This window comes from Rhinoderma darwinii, chromosome 11 (genome assembly GCF_050947455.1).
Source record: "Rhinoderma darwinii isolate aRhiDar2 chromosome 11, aRhiDar2.hap1, whole genome shotgun sequence".
In the NCBI taxonomy this organism is placed as follows: Eukaryota; Metazoa; Chordata; class Amphibia; order Anura; family Rhinodermatidae; genus Rhinoderma; species Rhinoderma darwinii.
This window is the reverse complement of record NC_134697.1, coordinates 28,316,842-28,338,294: the sequence shown is the minus strand read 5'-3', so window position 1 is coordinate 28,338,294 and position 21,453 is coordinate 28,316,842. Positions and strand designations below refer to the sequence as shown.

General features: G+C 41.8%; 1 protein-coding gene across 3 annotated transcripts in view; it reads left to right on the top strand.

The window, feature by feature from the left end:
* Positions 1-21,453, top strand: part of CFAP46 (cilia and flagella associated protein 46) — a 151,717-nt gene that overhangs the window by 45,315 nt on the left and 84,949 nt on the right. For all 3 annotated transcript variants that reach the window (XM_075843226.1, XM_075843225.1, XM_075843227.1), the window contains 5 exons: positions 409-542; positions 15,292-15,504; positions 17,108-17,321; positions 17,961-18,110; positions 19,920-20,027. In XM_075843226.1, coding sequence (XP_075699341.1) covers positions 409-542; positions 15,292-15,504; positions 17,108-17,321; positions 17,961-18,110; positions 19,920-20,027 — 819 coding nt within the window. The remainder of the gene's footprint in view (positions 1-408; positions 543-15,291; positions 15,505-17,107; positions 17,322-17,960; positions 18,111-19,919; positions 20,028-21,453) is intronic.

Genomic DNA, 21,453 nt, shown 5'->3' with positions numbered 1-21,453 from the left:
TAGACAACTCTTAGCTTTAACACTTGCAATAAAGGTGCTGCGAACACTTGATTTGTGACAAAAGTGAAAAGATGTTCTGGAAAAGAGTCTGCTCAATTAAAGGATCAATAAGGCTTTTTGCAAAGGTATATTGACTGTAAATTACAATTTTATACAATGTGATAAAACCATATTCATTTTATAAAGTGACGCAGAAATACTGGCTTAGAGCCATTTTTAAAGGGTAACTAAACTTTTTAAAACTTTTGACTTGCCATAGTGAAATGTCAGAAGTTTTGAACAATCGGGGTCCGCGCACTGAGACCCCCACTGATCGTTTAAATTTAATTTAAATATTTGTTTAGTACAACAGTAAAGTTTTTATACATTTATGGCCTTTGCATTTAATGGTATTTTTGCTTCAAACAGGCAACAATACACTTTCAGAAGTCTGAAGGTTGCAAACTGAATGAAAGTCCAATACCACCAGAAGATACAAGTATGCGTCCATCATCCTACATTCCTGTAAACTTGGATCAAGATTCAGAGTGGATCCTTTATAGGTAAACTCAAAATAACTGGACATGACAACAAATAATGTTTCTTATTTGTTTCTTTATGTATGCAAAATATTTTAAAGCACAAAGACTGTAATTGTACATATCAAACAGTATATGTTCATAGTGGCTTACTTTATTCATCGCATAAATCCTTAGTCCATACAGAGACTTGCAGGAGGGGAATGTGCCATGGTGCACGCTGATCTGTATAGGTTATCAACGTTATAATAATAGATTATAGATTTTTAGGGGCCCCTATTTTTAGATAAAGTCTTTGTTCTTGACGTTTTTTAAATTTCAGAATGAAATGAATTCTGCAGAACGTGTCTCATTTAGTATGGGTGCAAGACCCAGACAATTAAAGAGGGTGCACCATGGACAACCCCTGCTTTATCAGGGCATATGAATATCATAGAGCAGCTTCCTCTGCAGGCTCCAGGGGTCCTTGGGTGACCGTCACAATGGGACCTTGTTTACCCCATGCTTGAGGTGTAGATCATGTTAACCCAGGTCATCATGTGCCTCCCCAGGCTTTGGCATCAGCCCAGGTTTGCCTTATGTTGATGTCTATCCTGTCTCCTGCATTGAACTCCCACCATTAGCCAGGCTAGAAAGCTGCTGCAAAGCAAGGCTCTTTCTCTGGCGTACTCTGCGTTATCATATATTACATGATTGCCCACTGAATTCAATTGGTGCAGTACCTCATCTGCAGGACTGTGCTATGCTTGTTTACACACACACACAACCATACTGCATACCCTATGGACCCATTGATTTAATAAAAAGGGTTTTCTGGTCATGGGGTGCTTTTTTTATACTGATGACCTATCCACAGGATAGGTCATCAGTATATGATCGTTGGGGGTCCGACACCCAGACCCCGCACCAATCAGCTGTTCTGTCTGCCTCCGGCATGGGGAGTTATACAGTGTTCGGAGCCGGAAGCAGATGGCTCTGTACACTGTATAGCGGCCGTGCTGGGTTACTGCAGCTCTTCTCCTATTTACTTGAATGAGACCAGAGCTGCAGCACGGCCGCTATACAGTGTACGGAGCCTTCTTCTTCCGGCTACGAACACTGCATAACTCCCGGTGCCCGGAGGCAGCCAGAACAGCTGCTCGGTGAGGTGTCCGGGTGTCGGACCCCCACTGGTCATATACTGATGATAAATTCTGTGCATAGGTCATCAGTATAAATAACCGCCCCATGACCATAAAACCCCTTTAATGGGGTTTTCCGACCACAGACTTTTATGACATAGATTAGGCATGTAAATTAATGTATTCTCTATGTACGTAGCATACCTGAAGAGCAATAGTATACTACCTAAAACTCCAATCATACCCTGAAAGCCGCAGGTTGCAGATCACTGTTGTAGGGTCTTCATTATGAATCTGAATAAGTAAAAAAGCATGGGTCTTAGTTTATGGACTGTAGTATATTTCAGAGATACAGCACATGTAGTGCAGAGTTAAATAACCCTAAATTATTGAAACCGGAGACCCTGTTAAACATTAAACAGATAATTTTGCATAGGAATTCAATATGTGAATAAATGTATGGGATAAGTTTGTCGTCTACTTCAGTTTTGATTTCTTTGTAATGCTGCAATTGAAGCAATAACCTGACTTGACACAAGTATAACAATCATGTAAAGCATCACAGCTAAAAACTGCATTCGGAGGAAAGGTGTAGTGAAGTGTTCTTGTCAATGAAGAGCAAAATGCAGTGTTGGATAAACGCAGAGATTGCAAAAGGCCCTCTTCAATGCAAAAATATGTGCAATCACTTCAATGAATGTCTTACAAAACACTAGATGTGAGGCGGTGGAAATAACGTGAAGTGTTTTTGTAGAAAAGACAGACCCGCTGGTAGATCTGATGGTAATACCGTTAGCTGAGGTAGCCTCTTGTAGCCAATTAAATATCATGATATTAGTGTCTGATCGGGGTCTCTTAACTGTTCAAAATGTGGTGAAAACACATGCATTATTTCAGGACCAGCCACCGTTTAGCCATTTTTTTTCACGTTAGTTAAACTTCTATAATGTTTTGATTTGTTGGGCTACCGATTTTGTTTTTTTTTTCGTGATCAATGCAGGTTTCTTTTTTTTTTTTTTTTTTTATCATTTTTATACTGACTTGCTTTTTTAGCATTTTTAAGCTTATAGTTTGAAAAAATAGTAAAAAACATGTTTTGTTTTTTTTACTTTTTTGCTAATTTTTTACGACAATAATATAGTGTTACCCTAAAATATAATTGTGATCGCCATTGTCTAATGTAAATTAAAAAAAATGACTAGTCTCTTTTAGGGTAATTGGCTCAGGGCTAGCGTTACAACAATGATTGGCGGGGGAGCGTTTTTTTTAAGGGGGTATTTTAGATGTATATATATATTTTTTTGTTCTTTTTTTTCTATTATTATTATTATTATTATTATTATTATTATTATTATGGTCTGTCTCTCAAAAGTCAGAAAACACATTTGGGAGACTTTATTATTGAATTTTATTTATTTTACACTCTACTTTTCCACAGCAGGGTAAATCAGCCCTGTTGTAGTGACTATTGTCATTGTTAGGGCGGTGCTGGTTCTAGTTAGACACAGTAGCAGCCTCCTATAACCAGTATGCCGGCTATCATGTGACCAGTGACATGACCACCGCAACCAATAGAGGGGTTGAGCGCTGAGTACAGAGAAGACAGAAGCCGTAAAAAACACTTGTCTTCTCTCCAGGGTCCCTGGCAGTCTCTGACCCGACATTCAGCAGCACATTCATTTGGGCAGCAAGTATAAACTCACGTCGTGAATTCATTGATTTATTGAATATTGGCAACGCGTTTCAACACAGGACATGTGTCTTCGTCAGGCCAAGGAAGAACAAACAGTGCAAAGAGACATCTTGAGCCCTTTGGGCTGTTCTGGATTTTTTAATCACGTTTGGCCTATTACTTAAGATGTCTCTTTGTACTGTTTGTTCTTCCTTGGCCTGACAAAGACACATGTCCTATGTTGAAACGCGTTGCCTATATTCAATAAATCAAGGAATTTACCATTGTTAACCATTTACTTACTAGTAGCGCTCCCCTATATATCCATACATTTTTCTTCCAATTCTACAGGGTGGGCCATTTATATGGATACACCTAAATAAAATGGGAATGGTTGGTGATATTAACTAACTGTTTGTGGCACATAAGTATATGGGAGGGGGGAAACTTTTCAAGCTGGGTGTTGACCATTGCGGCCATTTTGAAGTCGGCCATTTTGTATCCAACTTTAGTTTTTTTCAATGGGAAGAGGGTCATGTGACACATAAAACCTATCGAGAATTTCACAAGAAAAACAATGGTGTGCTTGGTTTTAACGTTACTTTATTCTTTCATGAGTTATTTACAAGTTTCTGACCACTTATAAAATGTGTTCAAAGTGCTGCCCATTGTGTTGGATTGTCAATGCAACCCTCTTCTCCCACTCTTCACACACTGATAGCAAAACCACAGAAGAAATGCTAGCACAGGCTTCCAGTATCCGTAGTTTCAGTTGCTGCACATCTCGTATCTTCACAGCATAGACAATTGCCTTCAGATGACCCCAAAGATAAAAGTCTAAGGGGGTCAGATCGGGAGACCTAGGGGGCCATTCAACTGGCCCACGATGACCAATCCACTTTCCAGGAAACTGTTCATCTAGGAATGCTCGGACCTGACACCCATAATGTCACCCATAACTTGTAAATAACTCATGAAAGAATAAAGTAACGTTAAAACCAAGCACACCATTGTTTTTCTTGTGAAATTCTCAATAAGTTTGATTTCGCATGACCCTCTTCCCATTGAAAAAACTAAAGTTGGATACAAAATGGCCGACTTCAAAATGTCCGCCATGGTCAACACCCAGCTCGAAAAGTTTCCCCCCTCCCATATACTAATGTGCCACAAACAGTTCGTTAATATCACCAACCATTCACATTTTATTTAGGTGTATCCATATAAATGGCCCACCCTGTACTATTACATTGCGGTACCACGTTTCCATGTTACCGGCATCTGGATTGGGGAGCAGCAGCTGTTTGTTTAAATCCTTACATCAGTGTTGTACCTGACTTGTACAACCTGTAAAGGTGAGCGCTATCACCTTCCATTATATTTGTTCTACCTTATCCATCAGGTTTATCTTGCACCATGTGGCGCTGTGTACTCTTTTTTTTTTTTTTTTTCCCTTAGGTGTATATACCATGACTGGTCTTCAAAAGATATGTATGAGTGATTAATTTTGAGTGACTTTGCTAATACTTTGCATTACTTATCCTGTTCTGATCTTGAGTTACTGTATACTATGAATTATAGTCATTTCTCATCTAAAGCTGCATTCAGAATCCTGTTTGTTGCTACTCCGTATAAGTCAGCTCTGTACAGGCACTTCTTTTAACTGAGTTGAAATACATCGCACTCTGAGAAATTATTTCTTCCTAATTCAAACTACTACAACTACTGCTTATTTACAGTAGTAGTAGTATGTCTAAACCAGGGGTCTCAAACACGTGGGCCGCATGCGGCCCCTGAGGCTGTCATCTGCAGCCCGTGGGGCACAGAGCCGCTGGTATAGGCACTGCTCTGGGACCCTGCGGAATACCCTGACATCGCTGTCCATATGGACAGTGATGTCAGGGGCTTCCCCAAAGCCAGAGTCCTGGGCAGAGCGCTAGTATAGGCTCTGCTTCGGGACTCTGTGGAATCCCCTGACATCACTGTCCATAAATGGACAGTGATGTCAGGGGCTTCCCCAGAGCCGGAGTCCCGGGCAGAGCGCTAGTATAGGCTCTGCTCCAGGACTCTGTGGAATCCCCTGACATCGCTGTCCATATATGGACAGTGATATCGGACTTCCCCAGAGCCGGAGTCCTGGGCAGAGCGCTAGTATAGGCTCTGCTTTGGGACTCTGTGGAATCCCCTGACATCACTGTCCATATATGGACAGTGATGTCAGGGGCTTCCCCAGAGTCCCAGAGCAGAGCGCTAGTAGTTCTCTGCCCGAGACTCAGGCTCTGGGGTTGCCCTTGACATCACTGTTCATATATGGCAGTGATGTCAGGAGCAGAGCTGGAGTCCCAGCAGAGCGCTAGTAGCGCTCTGCCTGGGACTCCGGCTCTGAGGTTGCCCTGACTTCACTGCCCATATTTGGACAGTGATGTCAGGAGCAGAGCTGGAGTCCCAGGAAGAGCGGTAGTAGCGCTCTGCCCGGGACTCGATCTCTGGGGTTGCCCCATATATGGACACTGATGTCAGTGGCTTCCCCAAACTTCTGGAGCAGAGCCTATACTAGTGCTCTGCTCAGGGATACCGGTTCTGGGGTTGCCCCTGACATCACATTCCTGTCCAGGAGGATCCCCTGACGTCACTGTCTATGGACGGTGACGTCAGGGGCACCTCCAGCAGAGGAATCCCTGGCCAAAGCGATCTACTGGGAGGGGGGGGGTGTCGCACTATCTACAAACGGTGTGGGCACTATCTACAAACAGTGTGTGGCACTATCTACAAGGGGTGTGTGGCACTATCTACAAGGGGTGTGTGGCACTATCTACAAGGGGTGTGTGGCACTATCTACAAGGGGTGTGTGGCAGTATCTACAGAGGGCACTGTGGCAGAATCTACAGAGGGCACTGTGGCAGTATCTACAGAGGGCACTATGGCAGTATCTACAGAGGGCATTGTGGCATTATCTACTGGTGGGTGTGGCATTATCTAAAGAGAGCACTGTGGCATTATCTACAGAGGGCACTATGGCAGTATCTACGGGTGATTGTGTGGCAGTATCTACAGAGAGCTCTGTGGCAGTATCTACAGATGGCCCTGTGGCAGTATCTACAGAGGGCTCTGGCAGTATCTACAGAGGGCTCTGGCAGTATCTACAGAGGGCTCTGGCAGTATCTACAGAGGGCTCTGTGGCAGTATCTACAGAAGGGTCTGTGGCAGTATCTACAGAGGGCACTGTGGCATTATCTACGGGTGTGTGGCAGTATCTACAGGGGGCACTGTGGCAGTATCTACAGAGGGCTCTGTGGCAGTATCTACAGAGGGCTCTGTGGCAGTATCTACAGAGGGCTCTGTGGCAGTATCTACAGAGGGCTCTGTGGCAGTATCTACAGAGGGCACTGTGGCAGTATCTACAGAGGGCACTGTGGCAGTATCTACAGAGGGCACTGTGGCATTATCTACAGAGGGCACTGTGGCATTATCTACAGAGGGCACTGTGGCATTATCTAGAGAGGGCACTGTGGCATTATCTAGAGAGGGCACTGTGGCATTATCTATGGGTGGGTGTGTGGCAGTATCTACAGAGGGCTCTGTGGCAGTATCTACAGAGGGCTCTGTGGCAGTATCTACAGAGGGCTCTTTGGCAGTATCTACAGAGGGCTCTGTGGCAGTATCTACAGAGGGCTCTGTGGCAGTATCTACAGAGGGCTCTGTGGCAGTATCTACAGAGGGCTCTGTGGCAGTATCTACAGAGGGCTCTGTGGCAGTATCTACAGAGGGCTCTGTGGCAGTATCTACAGAGGGCTCTGTGGCAGTATCTACAGAGGGCTCTGTGGCAGTATCTACAGAGGGCTCTGTGGCAGTATCTACAGAGGGCTCTGGCAGTATCTACAGAGGGCACTGTGGCAGTATCTACAGAGGACACTGTGGCAGTATCTACAGAGGACACTGTGCCAGTATCTACAGAGGGCACTGTGGCAGTATCTACAGAGGGCACTGTGGCAGGATCTACAGAGGGCACTGTGGCAGTATCTACAGAGGGCACTGTGGCATTATCTACGGGTGGGTGTGTGGCATTATCTACAGAGGGCACTGTGGCAGTATCTACAGGGGGCACTGTGGCATTATCTACGGGTGGGTGTGTGGCATTATCTACAGAGGGCACTGTGGCATTATCTACAGAGGGCACTGTGGCAGTATCTACGGGTGGGTGTGTGGCAGTATCTAGAGAGGGCACTGTGGCATTATCTACAGAGGGCACTGTGGCAGTATCTACGGGTGGGTGTGTGGCAGTATCTACAGAGGGCACTGTGGCATTATCTACAGAGGGCAATGAGGCATTATCTATGGGTGGGTGTGTGGCATTATCTACAGAGGGCACTGTGGCATTATCTATGGGTGGGTGTGTGGCATTATCTACAGAGGGCACTGTGGCATTATCTACAGAGGGCACTGTGGCAGTATCTACGGGTGGGTGTGTGGCAGTATCTAGAGAGGGCTCTGTGGCAGTATCTACAGTGGGCTCTGTGGCACCTAAAAAGGGGCTTCCCAATCTTGACATTCATGTGTATGCCAAACGCTGCCAACTGAGCCGCCGGACTGCATTTAGCGAAATTAAACTGGATTGTTAAAATAAGCACGCAAATTTCCGATAAGTTTAAACCTAGCGCTATTATTATAGTAATGTAGTATTGTTATAGTAATGTAGTATTCTAGTAATGTAGTATTGTTATAGTAATGTAGTATTATTATAGTAATGTAGTATTATTATAGTAATGTAGTATTGGTATAGTAATTTAGTATTATTATAGAAATGTAGTATTGTTATAGTAATGTAGTGTTGTTATAGTAATGTAGTATTATAGTAATGTAGTATTGTTATAGTAGTGTAGTATTATAGTAATGTAGTATTGTTATAGTAATGTAGTATTGTTATAGTAATGTAGTATTGTTATAGTAATGTAGTATTGTTATAGTAATGTAGTATTATTATAGTAGTTAAAATAACTAATTGATTAACAATAATTTTGTATTGTATCAAATTTGAAAGTAATGTGCCCCATCAACTTCACATTTTTTGTATATGTGGCCTACTTACCCGGCCGAGTTTGAGACCTCCTGGTCCAAACAATACCTCTCCCACAATGGACCCCAGCATTATGGGTGATGAGCATTGTGGGAACATTATATTCCAAAACTATGCATTTATCAGTTAGCCCCTTTTTGTGGTTATAACAGCCTCCACTCCTCTTTGGACTAGATTTTAAAGCATAGCGGTGGGAGTCACATCCATTTAGCAAAAAAACAAATTAAAGGGGTTGTCTCATGAAGACCACACTTGCTCTTGTGCACTTTTAGGTGATAGAAGGGTCCTCCACTCGGAGAACTTGCTGATCCTATATGAAAGGGGTTGTTTGTGGTAAGATAACTCCTTTAAAGATGTCTGTCACTGATTCAGTTGATGTTCCATTTCATCCCAAAGGTGTTTGATCGGTCTGAGGTCAGCACTGGAGTCCTGGGTTCGAATCCGACCATGGGCAACATCTGCTTGGAGATTGTATGTTCTCCCCTTGTTTGCATGCAGAAAATTTCCACTGCTTTAATAAAAATGTTAGGGCCGCTTCACATCAGCGTTAGGTTTCCGTTGATGGGTTCCGTCAGACCTTTCCTTCCGGGGAACCCATCAACGGAAAGGCAAACAGAAAACATAGCTTGCGTTTGCATTACCACTGATTTCAATGGTAATGCTTCCGTTGCAAATGGTTGCCGTTTGTCTCCGTTCCGTAAGGTTTCCATTTTTTTGGCAGAAACAATAGCGCAGTCAATTTGTAATGAATTGTATTTTAAAGTCAAAATGTAATAGAAAATACAGATAAAAAATAGCAGAATTGCTATATTTTTCCATAAACCCCCCTACATTTATTTTCATAAAAATTAATCAGTGAGTTATCTGTACCCTAAAATGGTACAATTAAAAAATATAACTTGTCCAGCAAAAAATAAGCAATCATTAAGCAACAAGTACAAGAGAATCAGTCGGCACTGCTGTGACCAGTAGTCCTCTGAACATTCGGCAGTACACTACCCACTGTGGCGCAACAGGGGCTGCGGTACAAATCTAGGGAAGTGCTGGGATTCGTAGGTAAGACCATATGTAACACCATGCAAGTAGAGAGAAAAAAGCCGCACTCACCCGGTCTGACGTAGAAAATTCTTTAATGTTTGTAAAAAGGTGTGGGGGGAAGATGGAGACAGTGTCAGGCTACAGCCGTTTCTCAAGGAGAGCTTGAGAAAACGTTGTACGCGAAACGGCTGTTGCCTGACACTGTCTTCGTCTTCCGCCCACACCTTTTTACAAGCATTAAAGAATTTTCTACGTCAGACTGGGTGAGTGCGGCTTTTTTTTCTCTACTTGCATTGTGCCTCATTAAGATACGTCGACTGAAAAATAAAAAAGTTATGCCTCGAAAGGTTGCGAAGAGCCATATTATTATGTAAAAGTAGTCAAATATATCTGGTATCGGTGTAAACAAAATGACTCAGAATAAAGTTAAAATGTTTTTTATACCATACGGCGTGAAAAAAAGAAAACAAAACAATGGTGGAATTGTGGTCGCCCCCCCCCCCCCCCCCAAAAAAAAAATACTCAGGTAGAAAAAAGTTCTCCTTGTTTTGGGCGCTCTTGTGCAGGGGGTTCAATGAATCCACAATCGGAATTCCATGAATAGGGATTTATTCACATACATGTGTGTTACCAGACCACTGGGGAATCTCTATATATTTGGAGCTACACACCCAGGGTCCACTCCGGAGGCTTGCGTTATGTTCTAAAGTTGAGTTGTGCCGATGAACCCGCACAACTCTACCAGGTGAGTCCATCTAGATTCACTTTCACACAATATATATACACTCCAGAACGTCATCACCTTAGAGGAGCGCCTTCTTCTATTTTTATTTTTTTTTCCTTATCAAACCCCCCCAAAAAATATTACAAGGTACCATTAAAAAATACAATTTGTCCTGCCAAAAAAATAAAAAAAGCCTGCATACAGCTATGTAGACAGAAAAATAAAAACACTATGGCTCTCAGAATACAATAATAAAAAAATGAAAAAATCTCGGTGTCCTAAAGGCCAGAATAGGCCGCGTAATGCAGTTGCTGTTGACTGGGACCAAAAAGGTGGAATCCAATGTAAGTGGGCTTTAAATGGCAGCTCTGTCTATATTACATATAAGGTCAAATGGACTTTCAAAATGAGGGGGGGGGGTGTCTCTGCAGAGAACGCCCCTCTATGAGCCAGAGTGGAGTGTAAGGCCTGCTCTCGTGGATTCAATTCTGGTTTTGGCTTAAAACATTCGTGCAAAGTGTGACCAAGGCCTAACTGCACTGAGAAGCTCCTGCACTAGAGAACTTAGTGCAACCAATATATTACATTATTTTAAATAAGCAGCCGCACACCTTTTCCCCTGTCAAACAATAACTACTAAGTATATATTGCTCCGTGCTATATGATGCTTTAGACTGAATCTCCTGTTGTGATATTGCAATTTGAGCCAATCTGTGGAGATTATATAAATTATCCTCTCCATATTTTCATCATTGGCTTAATTAATTGAATGTATTCAAAGACAAAAAGATGCAAATGCAAACTGCGGGCGCTAAGATAAATATACACCTTCAATATTTATTATGTATTTCTTATTATTTTAAATTGCATTACTGCTATATTTAATATATTTATAAGGCCTCGTTCACATCAGCATTGGTTTCTGTTCATGGGTTCCGTTAGACCTTTCTGTCTGAGGAACCCATGAACGGAGCCGCAAACGGAAACCATAGCTTCTGTTTGCATTAGCATTGATTTTCAATGGCAACGCTTCTATTGCTAATGGTTTCCATTTGTCTCCGTTCCGTAAACTTTTTGTTTTTTTAGCGGAAACAATGGCATAGTCGACTACGCTATTGTTTCCGCTAAAAAAATGGAAACCTTCGGCAACTAAGACAAACGGAAACAATTTGCAACAGAAGCGTTACCATTGAAATCAATGGTAATGCAAACGGAAACTATGGTTTCCATTCATGAGTTCCTCCAACAGAAAACTGCAACGCAACCCATGAATGGAAACCAACGCTGATGTGAACAAGGCCTTAAGTGTTAGGTTCTTAGCGTTCAGTTTGATCAAATTGTGCAAGCCTACCTGCCATGACCTCACAGGGGATCCCTACACTGAACTTTATGCCGATATAATATGAGACTTGCCTGTATTTTTAGTCTAATCCCACAAAATGAGCTCAGGATAGCTAGGAGTAACAAGAGCGAGGTAAGTCTCCTATTATATAGACATAATGTTCAGTGTAGGGAGTCCCTGTATGAGGTCGCCTTGTTGTGGCAGGTGGGCTTTCACAATTTGATGAAACTGAGTGCTAAGCTCCTCACATTTATAAGTATAATACATGTTTATTTAATAAATAATATATAATAAATATTGAAGGTATAAATTTATCTTGGAGCCTGTAGTGCGCATCTGCATCTTTTAGTCTATTAATACATTACGTTATAGATGAGCAACTTCACATTTATTTAATGTTTCAGGAGATCCTGACTAACTGTTGTTTGTATTAATTAATTTAACTACATCCAAGAAGTAAACTACAACTCCTATTCTTTAATAGCAAAGTTAACTATGATGCAGGCAGAGTGTACGGTTAGATTTTGATGCATGTGATATGACATTGTTGATTCTTGTCTGTGAATATGGTGCTTGAAGCTGCCTGCAGTTCTGTGTCTCTGGTTCCCAGTAGGTTCTGGTTCATTGCTCTTACATGTACTTCAGGGATGCTGTCATGGTCAATAAAGACGAATGAAATTAAAAGGAATAAGGAAATCCAATGTGACGCCCACTCAATGTTTGCTTGTTAATTAAACACAAACTCATCTATAAGTTTAGTATATTTACACATTTTTATGCAATATAAGAAGTAGAGTACAATAAGGGGTTGCAGTTGTGTTGGGGCCCTAAAAGCCCTCTTACAATAAAAGAATAGAAGTAAAAGTGGGCCTGCAAAACTTTTTGCAGAATGAAATAGTTCATGCTAGATGCTTTTGCATTTGGGGTCCTAGGAGCAGATGTTATCATATTTTATGTTGCCCTTTAAAGAGGTTGTCCCCTTTGGGTAATCCTATTTTGTTATAAGGATCCCAATATAGTGATCCCTTGATTTCCCACTGTTTGGACCCCTAGTGATTAGCCATAATCTGTGAGGGGAAACGACAGCGAGTGTTTAACTATTCTGCAGCACCCCCACAGGGGAAATAAAGCATTACATCATTGCCCATTGTAATACATGAATGTACCAGGTCTTTCAGAGTGAGAAACGCTTCGTGAATAGGGGTCCTCTCTGTTAACTCAGAATTCCTATAGCCTACTTGAAAATACATTTTCTAAACCAAACAATCCAATGTCCTTTTCTACTAAACCTGTCAGCGAGAAGGATGACAGAGGGTTTGCTATGCGATGCGCCTCTTATGCAATACCAGTCTGATTAAAAATAGCCGATTTCTATCAACCTCTGTGCACAAGCATCTGGATACTTGGTCCCATACATACATATGGTAACAGTTTAGTCATACTGTATGTTGCTATGTATTTTGGCTACAGAACATGCCACAATCTATCATTGATTCTGATAGGGGCTTATTAGAACGTTATTGAAAAAGTGCTCACCTAAATGCTTCATCTATTAGGAAGCTAGAAAAGCTTGACATAGACTTAAGTCAGTTTTGGAACAACCATAGTTCCCCCATAAGTACCAGCCACAAAGCCACTGCAACACTGTCCCCAAATGCCAGCAACAATTACCCCATGTAGTCAGCCACCGTATCCTCCATACGTTTACGGATTGTGTGATGTGTTGATGCCTGAAGCTCAAACATGATTGGATGAAATGAGGATGAAAATCTTTTCTGGTCATGTGATGCTCACATAGGAGCATGACTCGTTACAATGGAGAGCTTGGATGATTATTCTGTAACTAATTGATCACTTGTGTGATCATCACATGACAAGGACAGATTTTTCATTCAATGACTACAAGCAGAGAACTTGAAAACAATAAGGAATTGTTACCCAAGGTATATTAGAGAGTTACATAACTTTTAACATCATAGAATGAAAAGGCTTTATTTGTGTAAAATGAAAAACCTATAAGGCTTAAAGGTATAGCAAGACAAAAACATAACAAGAAAAAACTTAATGATGAAACCAAGAAATAACTTGAAGGGGTTCTCTGGTTTAGAAAACCCATTTTTGAATACACTATAAGGGAATTCTTAATAAACAGATGGGAGTTTCCATTCCGGATCCTTATCTATTAGCCAGAGCAGGGTGGATACAAAAAGTATCAATTTTGAGCAAGCTATGAGCAATTTTAGATTTATGCTAATTAGTTTCTTAATAGACAACTGGGCGTTTTTCACCTTTTGACCAAGTGGGCGTTGTAAAGAGAAGTGTATGACGCTGACCAATCAGCGTCATACACTTCTCTCCATTCATGTCCATCTGTATTCACTGCACAGCGTGATCTCGCGAGATCACGCTGTGCTGTCACATATACCCACATTAACTTTACTGAAGTGTCTTGAGAGTCAATAGACATTGCCTCTAGCCAGGATGCGATGTCTATTCACACTCCCGACACTTCGGTAAACTTTTTTTGGCACTTACTCACAAAGCACAGCGTGATCTCGCGAGATCACGCTGTGCAGTGAATACAGATGGACATGAATGGAGAGAAGGGTATGACGCTGATTGGTCAGCGTCATACACTTCTGCTTACAACGCCCACTTGGTCACAAGGTAAAAAAACGCCCAGTTGTCTATTAAGAAACTAGTTAGCATAAATCTAAAATTGCTTATAACTTGATCAAAAATTATCGTTTTTCAAAATAAAAATCGCTGTTATCTACATTACAGCGCCAATCACATTATGTAGGAGATAGGGCACTTATAATGTGGTGACTGAGCCTCTTTAAACAGATCTCTTAGACCTGATGAAGATGGTGCGCTTTTTGAAAACTTTCCCGCCTGATATTATAATGAGCATTTTATGAGTCCAGCTAGAGTCTGAGAAAGCTCATGAGTCCTGTCGCTGCAGAATTTACATTGTCCATTAACGTTGGACATTATCTGCATTTGTCTATGAGTTCCAAATTAATGAATGCTCTCTCAATGGTGGATCTGAGAGAGGCCGGCCGGAGAGACCATGACACGCAGCTTCAGTGTTCAAACAGTCTCTGCCCACAGGGGGCGATCCATCTTTATTTATAAGAAAATGAGAGTAGGTGGTAACCTCATACTTGCAAAGCATGAGCATTCTAAATATGGTAATATCCCAAAACTCCACATATATCTTTAGCCATAAGAAATACAATGTCAGCACGTTTTCTCACGTTGCCTTTGTAACAGCTGAAATGCAAAGCCATAAACTAAACGACTTGAAATAGAATAGCCATCCCCCCATGTAGGCTCTTCTTTCAGCAGATCTGTGAGCTCCAGTGACAAATCAACTGTCCATTTAAAGCAATATATGTTCACACATATAAAGATAATTAAAATATATTTGACAGTCCAAAGGTCCATTCTGACATGGATTTTCAAAGTGAGTACACCAGCCTCATCAGGTCTAAGAGATCTATTTAATAATGCATGCAGATTGTACTGTGAAATCTGGTGACAGATCTTCTTTAAAGCTCCTGGGACCCAATGTAAAATCTGTAACAGGTGCCCACACTTACCATGTGCCATTTTTATGTGGCAGAGAGGCATTAGGCCCCCTCAGGCATCAGGGCCCAGAAATGACTGTAACCGATCTACACTATAGCTAATCCTATGTGAACACCACAAAGAAGGGATGTATATTGAAGATTAAATTGCAATGGGCCTATATATTAGAGGATAGCAATGACATTTACATGCCTCTTTCTTCCCTGACTAGGGATTGGATTTCTCAGCTTTCAGCATACGCTACAGAGAACTTCCTGCAAGCCGCAGATCTGGGTGTGGAGCTGCAGGAGGCCTGGATAACTCATAATGCCACTGTCTATATCCTAAACCACAACAAGCATATCATCGCATCTGGAAGGTTAATATTGCTGGTGGAGACGCTGAAGAAACTGCTTGCAGCACTTAAGAAGACCGGGCATTGTGGGTAAGTTCTTATCCTTCAATTCTGCAGGAACTACACAGGTTCCACCAGTACTGGTATTCTCGGAGTGTTAATGGATATTTTGTCTTCTCTCTGGACCTGACACAATAAACCCTTCCAAAATTCATTATATCCTTTGATTTTGAGAAGGATGAAATTATTCCAGTAAGGCCTTATTCACACGGACGTGCCCGTTTTGCGCGCGCAAAAAACGCTGATTTTCACGCAGCCGGCATCATTATGACACTGTTTTTATGTTTACAAACAGTGCTTTTCTGTTTTCATTCATTGTTTTTACTACTGTTTTGCGAATCACGTGTGGCACCCATGTACCGCTTCCGTGTACCGTGCGCGATTTGCACGCACCCATTGACTTCAATGGCTGTGTGCTGCGCGAAACACGGGCAAGTATAGGACATGTCGGAAGTTTTACGCAGCGCACATACGCTGCTTGAAATTCACTGACAGTCTGAACGGGCCCATTCACTTACATAGGTCCGTGCGACGCGCGTGAAAGTCACGCGCGTAGCACAGACGTATAACACGTTCGTGTGAATAAGGCCTTAGTGTGTTATCCTAGGATAGACATAGGTGGCATGTGCCAGTATGAGTCTATATGTAACTATGAAACAACATCGGCGCCTGATGGTACCCATTAACTTTAATAAGTTCCATTGGCTTTCCGTCGGGGTGTCCGTGGTTTTACCGGAAACTATAGTGCAGCATACAGTGTGAACACAGCCTAACAGTAGCATCTGTAATCATATATAATAGTATAACGCATAAATCACAAACTTTTATGATCATTTTCATGATGTATCCGTTAAACAGATAACATTATAGTCTATGGGTGATGAATGCCAATGTAAGACATCCTTCTAAGGCATTAGTCATCCATCATTATCCATCATTCGTCATCCATAGGCTATAATGGTATCCGCTTAACATGAAAAGCTATTAAAAAGCCCATGACCTATAAGTGCAATGGATGCCTGTCACGGATGCCATACAGTGGCATCCATCACCCATAGGATAACATGTTAAAAAAAAAAAAAAAGTATACTTTTAACATATAAATATTTTTTTGGGGACAGACTAACGTAGTCTACTACACTATTTATTCTACCCATCAGAAAAACTGTATACCCCATTTATACTGCCCAACAGAGGCCAAAAGAACACCCTCTTGTCCTCCGTCAGCTTAATGAGAGCCCATTGGTACCTGTGACATATGTGCCAGGAGCTTTCTTGACGCATACGTCAAACGTGTAGCTAAAACGCAGTGTGAAAGGGGCTTAAGCTGCAGTCACTGGTCACAGTTGTTACCTAATGGAAGAAAACACATACCAGGTAAGAATAATTGGACACCGTCTTTATAGTTTTACAATTACAGCATTCACACATGGCAGAAAAAATCTGCACAGATGATATGGTGAAATCCGTGGCAGAATCTGTAGCATAAAATTTCTGCTACATCTGAAAGTCACCTTATAGTTTAATATTAGACACTGAAACAGAATAGGAATTGTCCCCAATTGTAAGTAACCATCCAGTTCTGTATGTAAACTTTCACTGAGTTACATCTCCTCTTGTATATGTCATTCAGGAACCCGGCGCTGTTGGTGATGTTGTCCAATGCCTTAGCCAAAGGCTTAATTCTTCGCTGGATACCTGTGTCAGACAATAATAAAAGATCAGATACAAGTCCACATACTGAGAAAGGCAAGAAAGCTTCAGGGAAAGGACGTGAAAAATCTAATGAAGCCCGTGTTTTGTCAATTGATCCAAATGGCCTTCCTGATGTGAAACTCGCCCTGGAGGTACGTGTTCATTTTACAGGGATATCTATGGATAAATTAATGCGCTTTTATATGTTAATGGTTTTGGTTTTTGTGTAAATTGGACAGCGCTGCTGGCATGGCGCCTCTATGTAGAGGTTACTTTGTAGATAATTGCCTGCTTTCCTATAGACCCTTAAACATACGCTTACTTCAAACTACTCCATTTCAAAACCCATAGAGAAACGACAATGACATAAAACTATAGCCCGCAGGTTACCATAAGGCCTTGGACACTCAGGCATATAGTACTTTAAACATCAGGAGATTTTGGACTCATGAAATTTAATTAACGTAGTTCCTTTCTCCAAAACTCCGGAGGACATTTAAATGAAACATCCAATTGTTACAATTGTCATCGCTCAGGTTCTAATGTTGTCATTTGTCATTCCTGCTGGGTTTATACATCATTGTAGCTGGCTCTGTATGGAATGTATAAACTTTTTTACTCGGGCATAATACTTAGATCACTGTAAGATCCTATAGCAATCTGAGTCTGGTTCAATCGAACTGCGTGAAGTCCAGGTATTACAGCCGTAATCCCGACTCTCAAGCCAACTGAAAGCAGCCTTAGGTGCAGCATGTCTGTATCTGAAAGTCTGTGTTCTTTTTTTTTTTTAGGTCTGTGATTACGCTTTAGATTTGACCAATGGGAGTTTTCTGGAAGAGGTAGTACCCATTGCAATAAGGCGGCAACTCCTTTCTACATGGGTGAAGGCAAAACAGCTACTCCAGCAACAAATTGGACCAAAACTTGGAACAGATGATGAGGTGTGTCTATAAGTAGACTATTGACAATGACTTTTTATCTGGGACTGTATGGTTTCTGTTGAAAGGTGTTGTGTTTATAGGGGTTCTCTTGGCATTTGATATTGATGGCTTATCCCTATGATAGGTCATCAATATAAGATTGGTGGTGGTCCAAATCCCGGCACCTCCACTGATCAGCTGTTTGAAGGGCCCTCTTCAATGGTGTAGCCGTTTTTTTTGCCACTTTTTTTAGGCTTCTTTTTCAGCTATCTCTTCAACAGAAAGATGGAATAACCGCAAGCGTTTTTTTTCCAAGAAACGTGTCAGAAAAACGTCTCCCATTGATTTCAATAGGGTTTTTGAGGCGGAAAACGCCTCAAGATAGGGCATGTCGCTTCTTTTTACTGCAAGCGTTTTTTCTGCTCGCGGTAAAAAAAATGCCTCCACCTCCTATTCAAATCAATGGGAGTCAATTTCGGCCATTTTTTGCTGCAGTTTTTGCGGCAAAAACCACGGGAAAAAAACACAGTGTGAACAGGGTCTGTATCATGTCGTTTTTACTTCACAATGAACGCAGTAAAATAAAACCTAAAAAACAATGGAGGCATCTGTGTTTTTTTCCCATTCCACCCCACAAGTTTTGGTTTCCCAGTACATTAAAACTACAATTTGTGGCACAAAAAAAACCAAGCCCTTTTGCGGTTATATGGACGGAAAAATAAAAAAGTTATGGCTTTTGAAAGATGGGGAGGAAAAAACGAAAAATGGCTGCGGCGACAACGGGTTAAATCCAGGCCCTTTCTCTCTCTCTGGCCTTTTTTGAAATCACTGTGGTGGGGAGTGCACAGGCAACGTCCACCCACCAAACAGCAACCTATCTCTTGGTGCAGATTTTGATGCAGTTTGTTTTAACCAAAGCCAGAAGTAGATCCAGGAGGATGGAGAAATAGAAGTGCTTTCTTTGATATTTCCCATTCTTTTTTAAATCTCTTATGCCTTTAACTAAAAAATCAGCAACAATGCGATGTGTGAATCCAGCCTAAGGCCCCATGCCGACCGTAGATTTCATCCGTAATTACAGACCCATTCATTTCTATGGCCGACGGACACATTCCCATATATTCCCAAATATATATATTTATGGGAAGGTGTCCAGGCTGTAGAAAGCTTCCGTAAAAAATAGGACACGTCCTATTTTTTTTATTTTACTGACCGTTCTCTCATAATTGACTAAGCTATTGTTTCTGGCAAAACAACAGATCCGGTGCACAACAGAGACAAACGGAAACCATGGGCACCGGATCCGTCACCATTGAAATCAATGGTGATGGAAACGGAAACCTCTGGTTTGCGTTCGTGTCCATTTGTGTCTGTTCAGTGTCCCGTTCACACGGAAAGTTCCGATGGAACGTTAGAACGAGAACCCAACGCAGATGTGAACAGAGCCTATTTCCTACACTGAATACAATTGTATCCACTACTCAGCTGAGAGCAGGACTAGATATGTAGAGGTTTCCTGTCTTATTCACTGACTGCAAACATTGATCTTGAAACTGGTGAGGAATTGAAACGCAAAGTATATTAGAAAATTGTAGAACTTTTCATTTATTTAGTGAATAGGCTTTATTAACCTAAAGCCAGAATTAATGTTACTTATATGACTGGATTAGATTTATACCTTTTATTTCTATATATCTATACTGTATATATTGTTTGAGGGATACGTTGAGCCAATCAATAGCATTATGTACCTGTTGTATTCATTGACAGATGAAGTTGTGAAAGTACATACAATGTATTGTAAGTTTGAATTTTTTTATTTTTTTTCAGGATAATCATGAAGGACAAAACCCTATGACCAAAGTCATTGTTGCTCTAGAAATGCACTCCTGTAACGGACTAGGTCTCATGGATTTTACTGTTCCAAGCCTCTCGCAAGTACGTATAGCATTAATTTTCACTGCATGAGAGGAGATTTGTCAACACATAACTAAGGCCTTGTTCACATCTGCATTGCAGGCTCCATTAGGGGCCTCCGTCGCGGATTCGACTAAGAATGTTGGGAAAAATAGCGCAGCATGTTGCGGTAAAGCTACGGACACCCTGACGGAAAACCAACGGGACCCATAAAGTCTAGTTTTGTTGGCAGCTGGTGGTGTCCACGGTGCAATGCAATGGAACTGGCGCTTTCGGTTTTTCCATTGCTCTGCTCAGTAGAGCAACTGAATGCCGAGCGCTGGTGTGAACCCGGCCTTAGAGGGGAAAATCAAACAACATCAATTCCTACTTAAGGAACGGCAGTGCTTTGTGATTAGACATAGATGGGAGACTGAATATAATGGAAGATGGCTACTTCTCACATTCTACTGACATATTAGGAGAGGTTTTTAGAGTGGATTTCCCCAAAGACCATCTGAATGGTGAAAAAAAACTCTTTAAGCCCAAATTCAATAATTTTGGTTGTTACCTGTATAACAATGTATTTCTGATAATATAATATAAGGTGTTACTGCTGTGTTGCCAACTATACCTGAGGCATGTGTGACCGCCCGGCTCAGAAACTGCAGGTCCTGTTATATCACATTACAATGTTTGGAGAAGACCATCAGCAGCCCGGTAAAGCATTGTGTGCACCTAAATAAAGATGGCTGTACAGCACGAGATACATATATAGTACATACTGTAGGTGCCACCATAATGAACAGCTGCTGTTTAGGAGCCTCAATCGCAGACAGTTATAAACCCCACCATAACTCTGTGCTCTATTACACTGGCAAATACTCCAAACTACACCTTGGAGGTAGACATATCTTATGGAGCACGATTGGCAAAGGGGCACACCACCATCTTAAAAGAAATATAAAAACAGGACTTCCTACTATAGCATGCAAAGGATTGTTAATGATCGCCATGGCTCATAATCTCAATCCACCAGAGAAATTAACACATCATTGCAGGACTAGCTAAAAAGGAACCCTCTGACCGGCACATCACTCTCAAGAAAGTTAGGGACCCACATACTTTTCTTTCACAGGGACCCTATGCAGGGCCGGTCTTTGGGGTGTGCGTCCTGTGCCATTGCACAGGCTGCATCACTCCAGCAGGTGGAATGGGGCGCTGCGATGGCTCCCTTCCCCTGCTTCTGTTTGAGAAGCGCCTGGGTCCTGCGACTCAGCAGCTGCCTTTCCGCCTGGCGCTTCTCTCAGTGGCGTCGCTACCGCTGTAGCCGCGACATCGATGTGCCGCGAGATCGGGCATGTGGGCGCCTCTGCCACACCCCCATGTCCGTCAGCACTACTAGCAGTTGCTGTGGCTGCCATAGCGGTAGCCAAGCCACATTCAATAGTATCTGCGTCAAAGACGT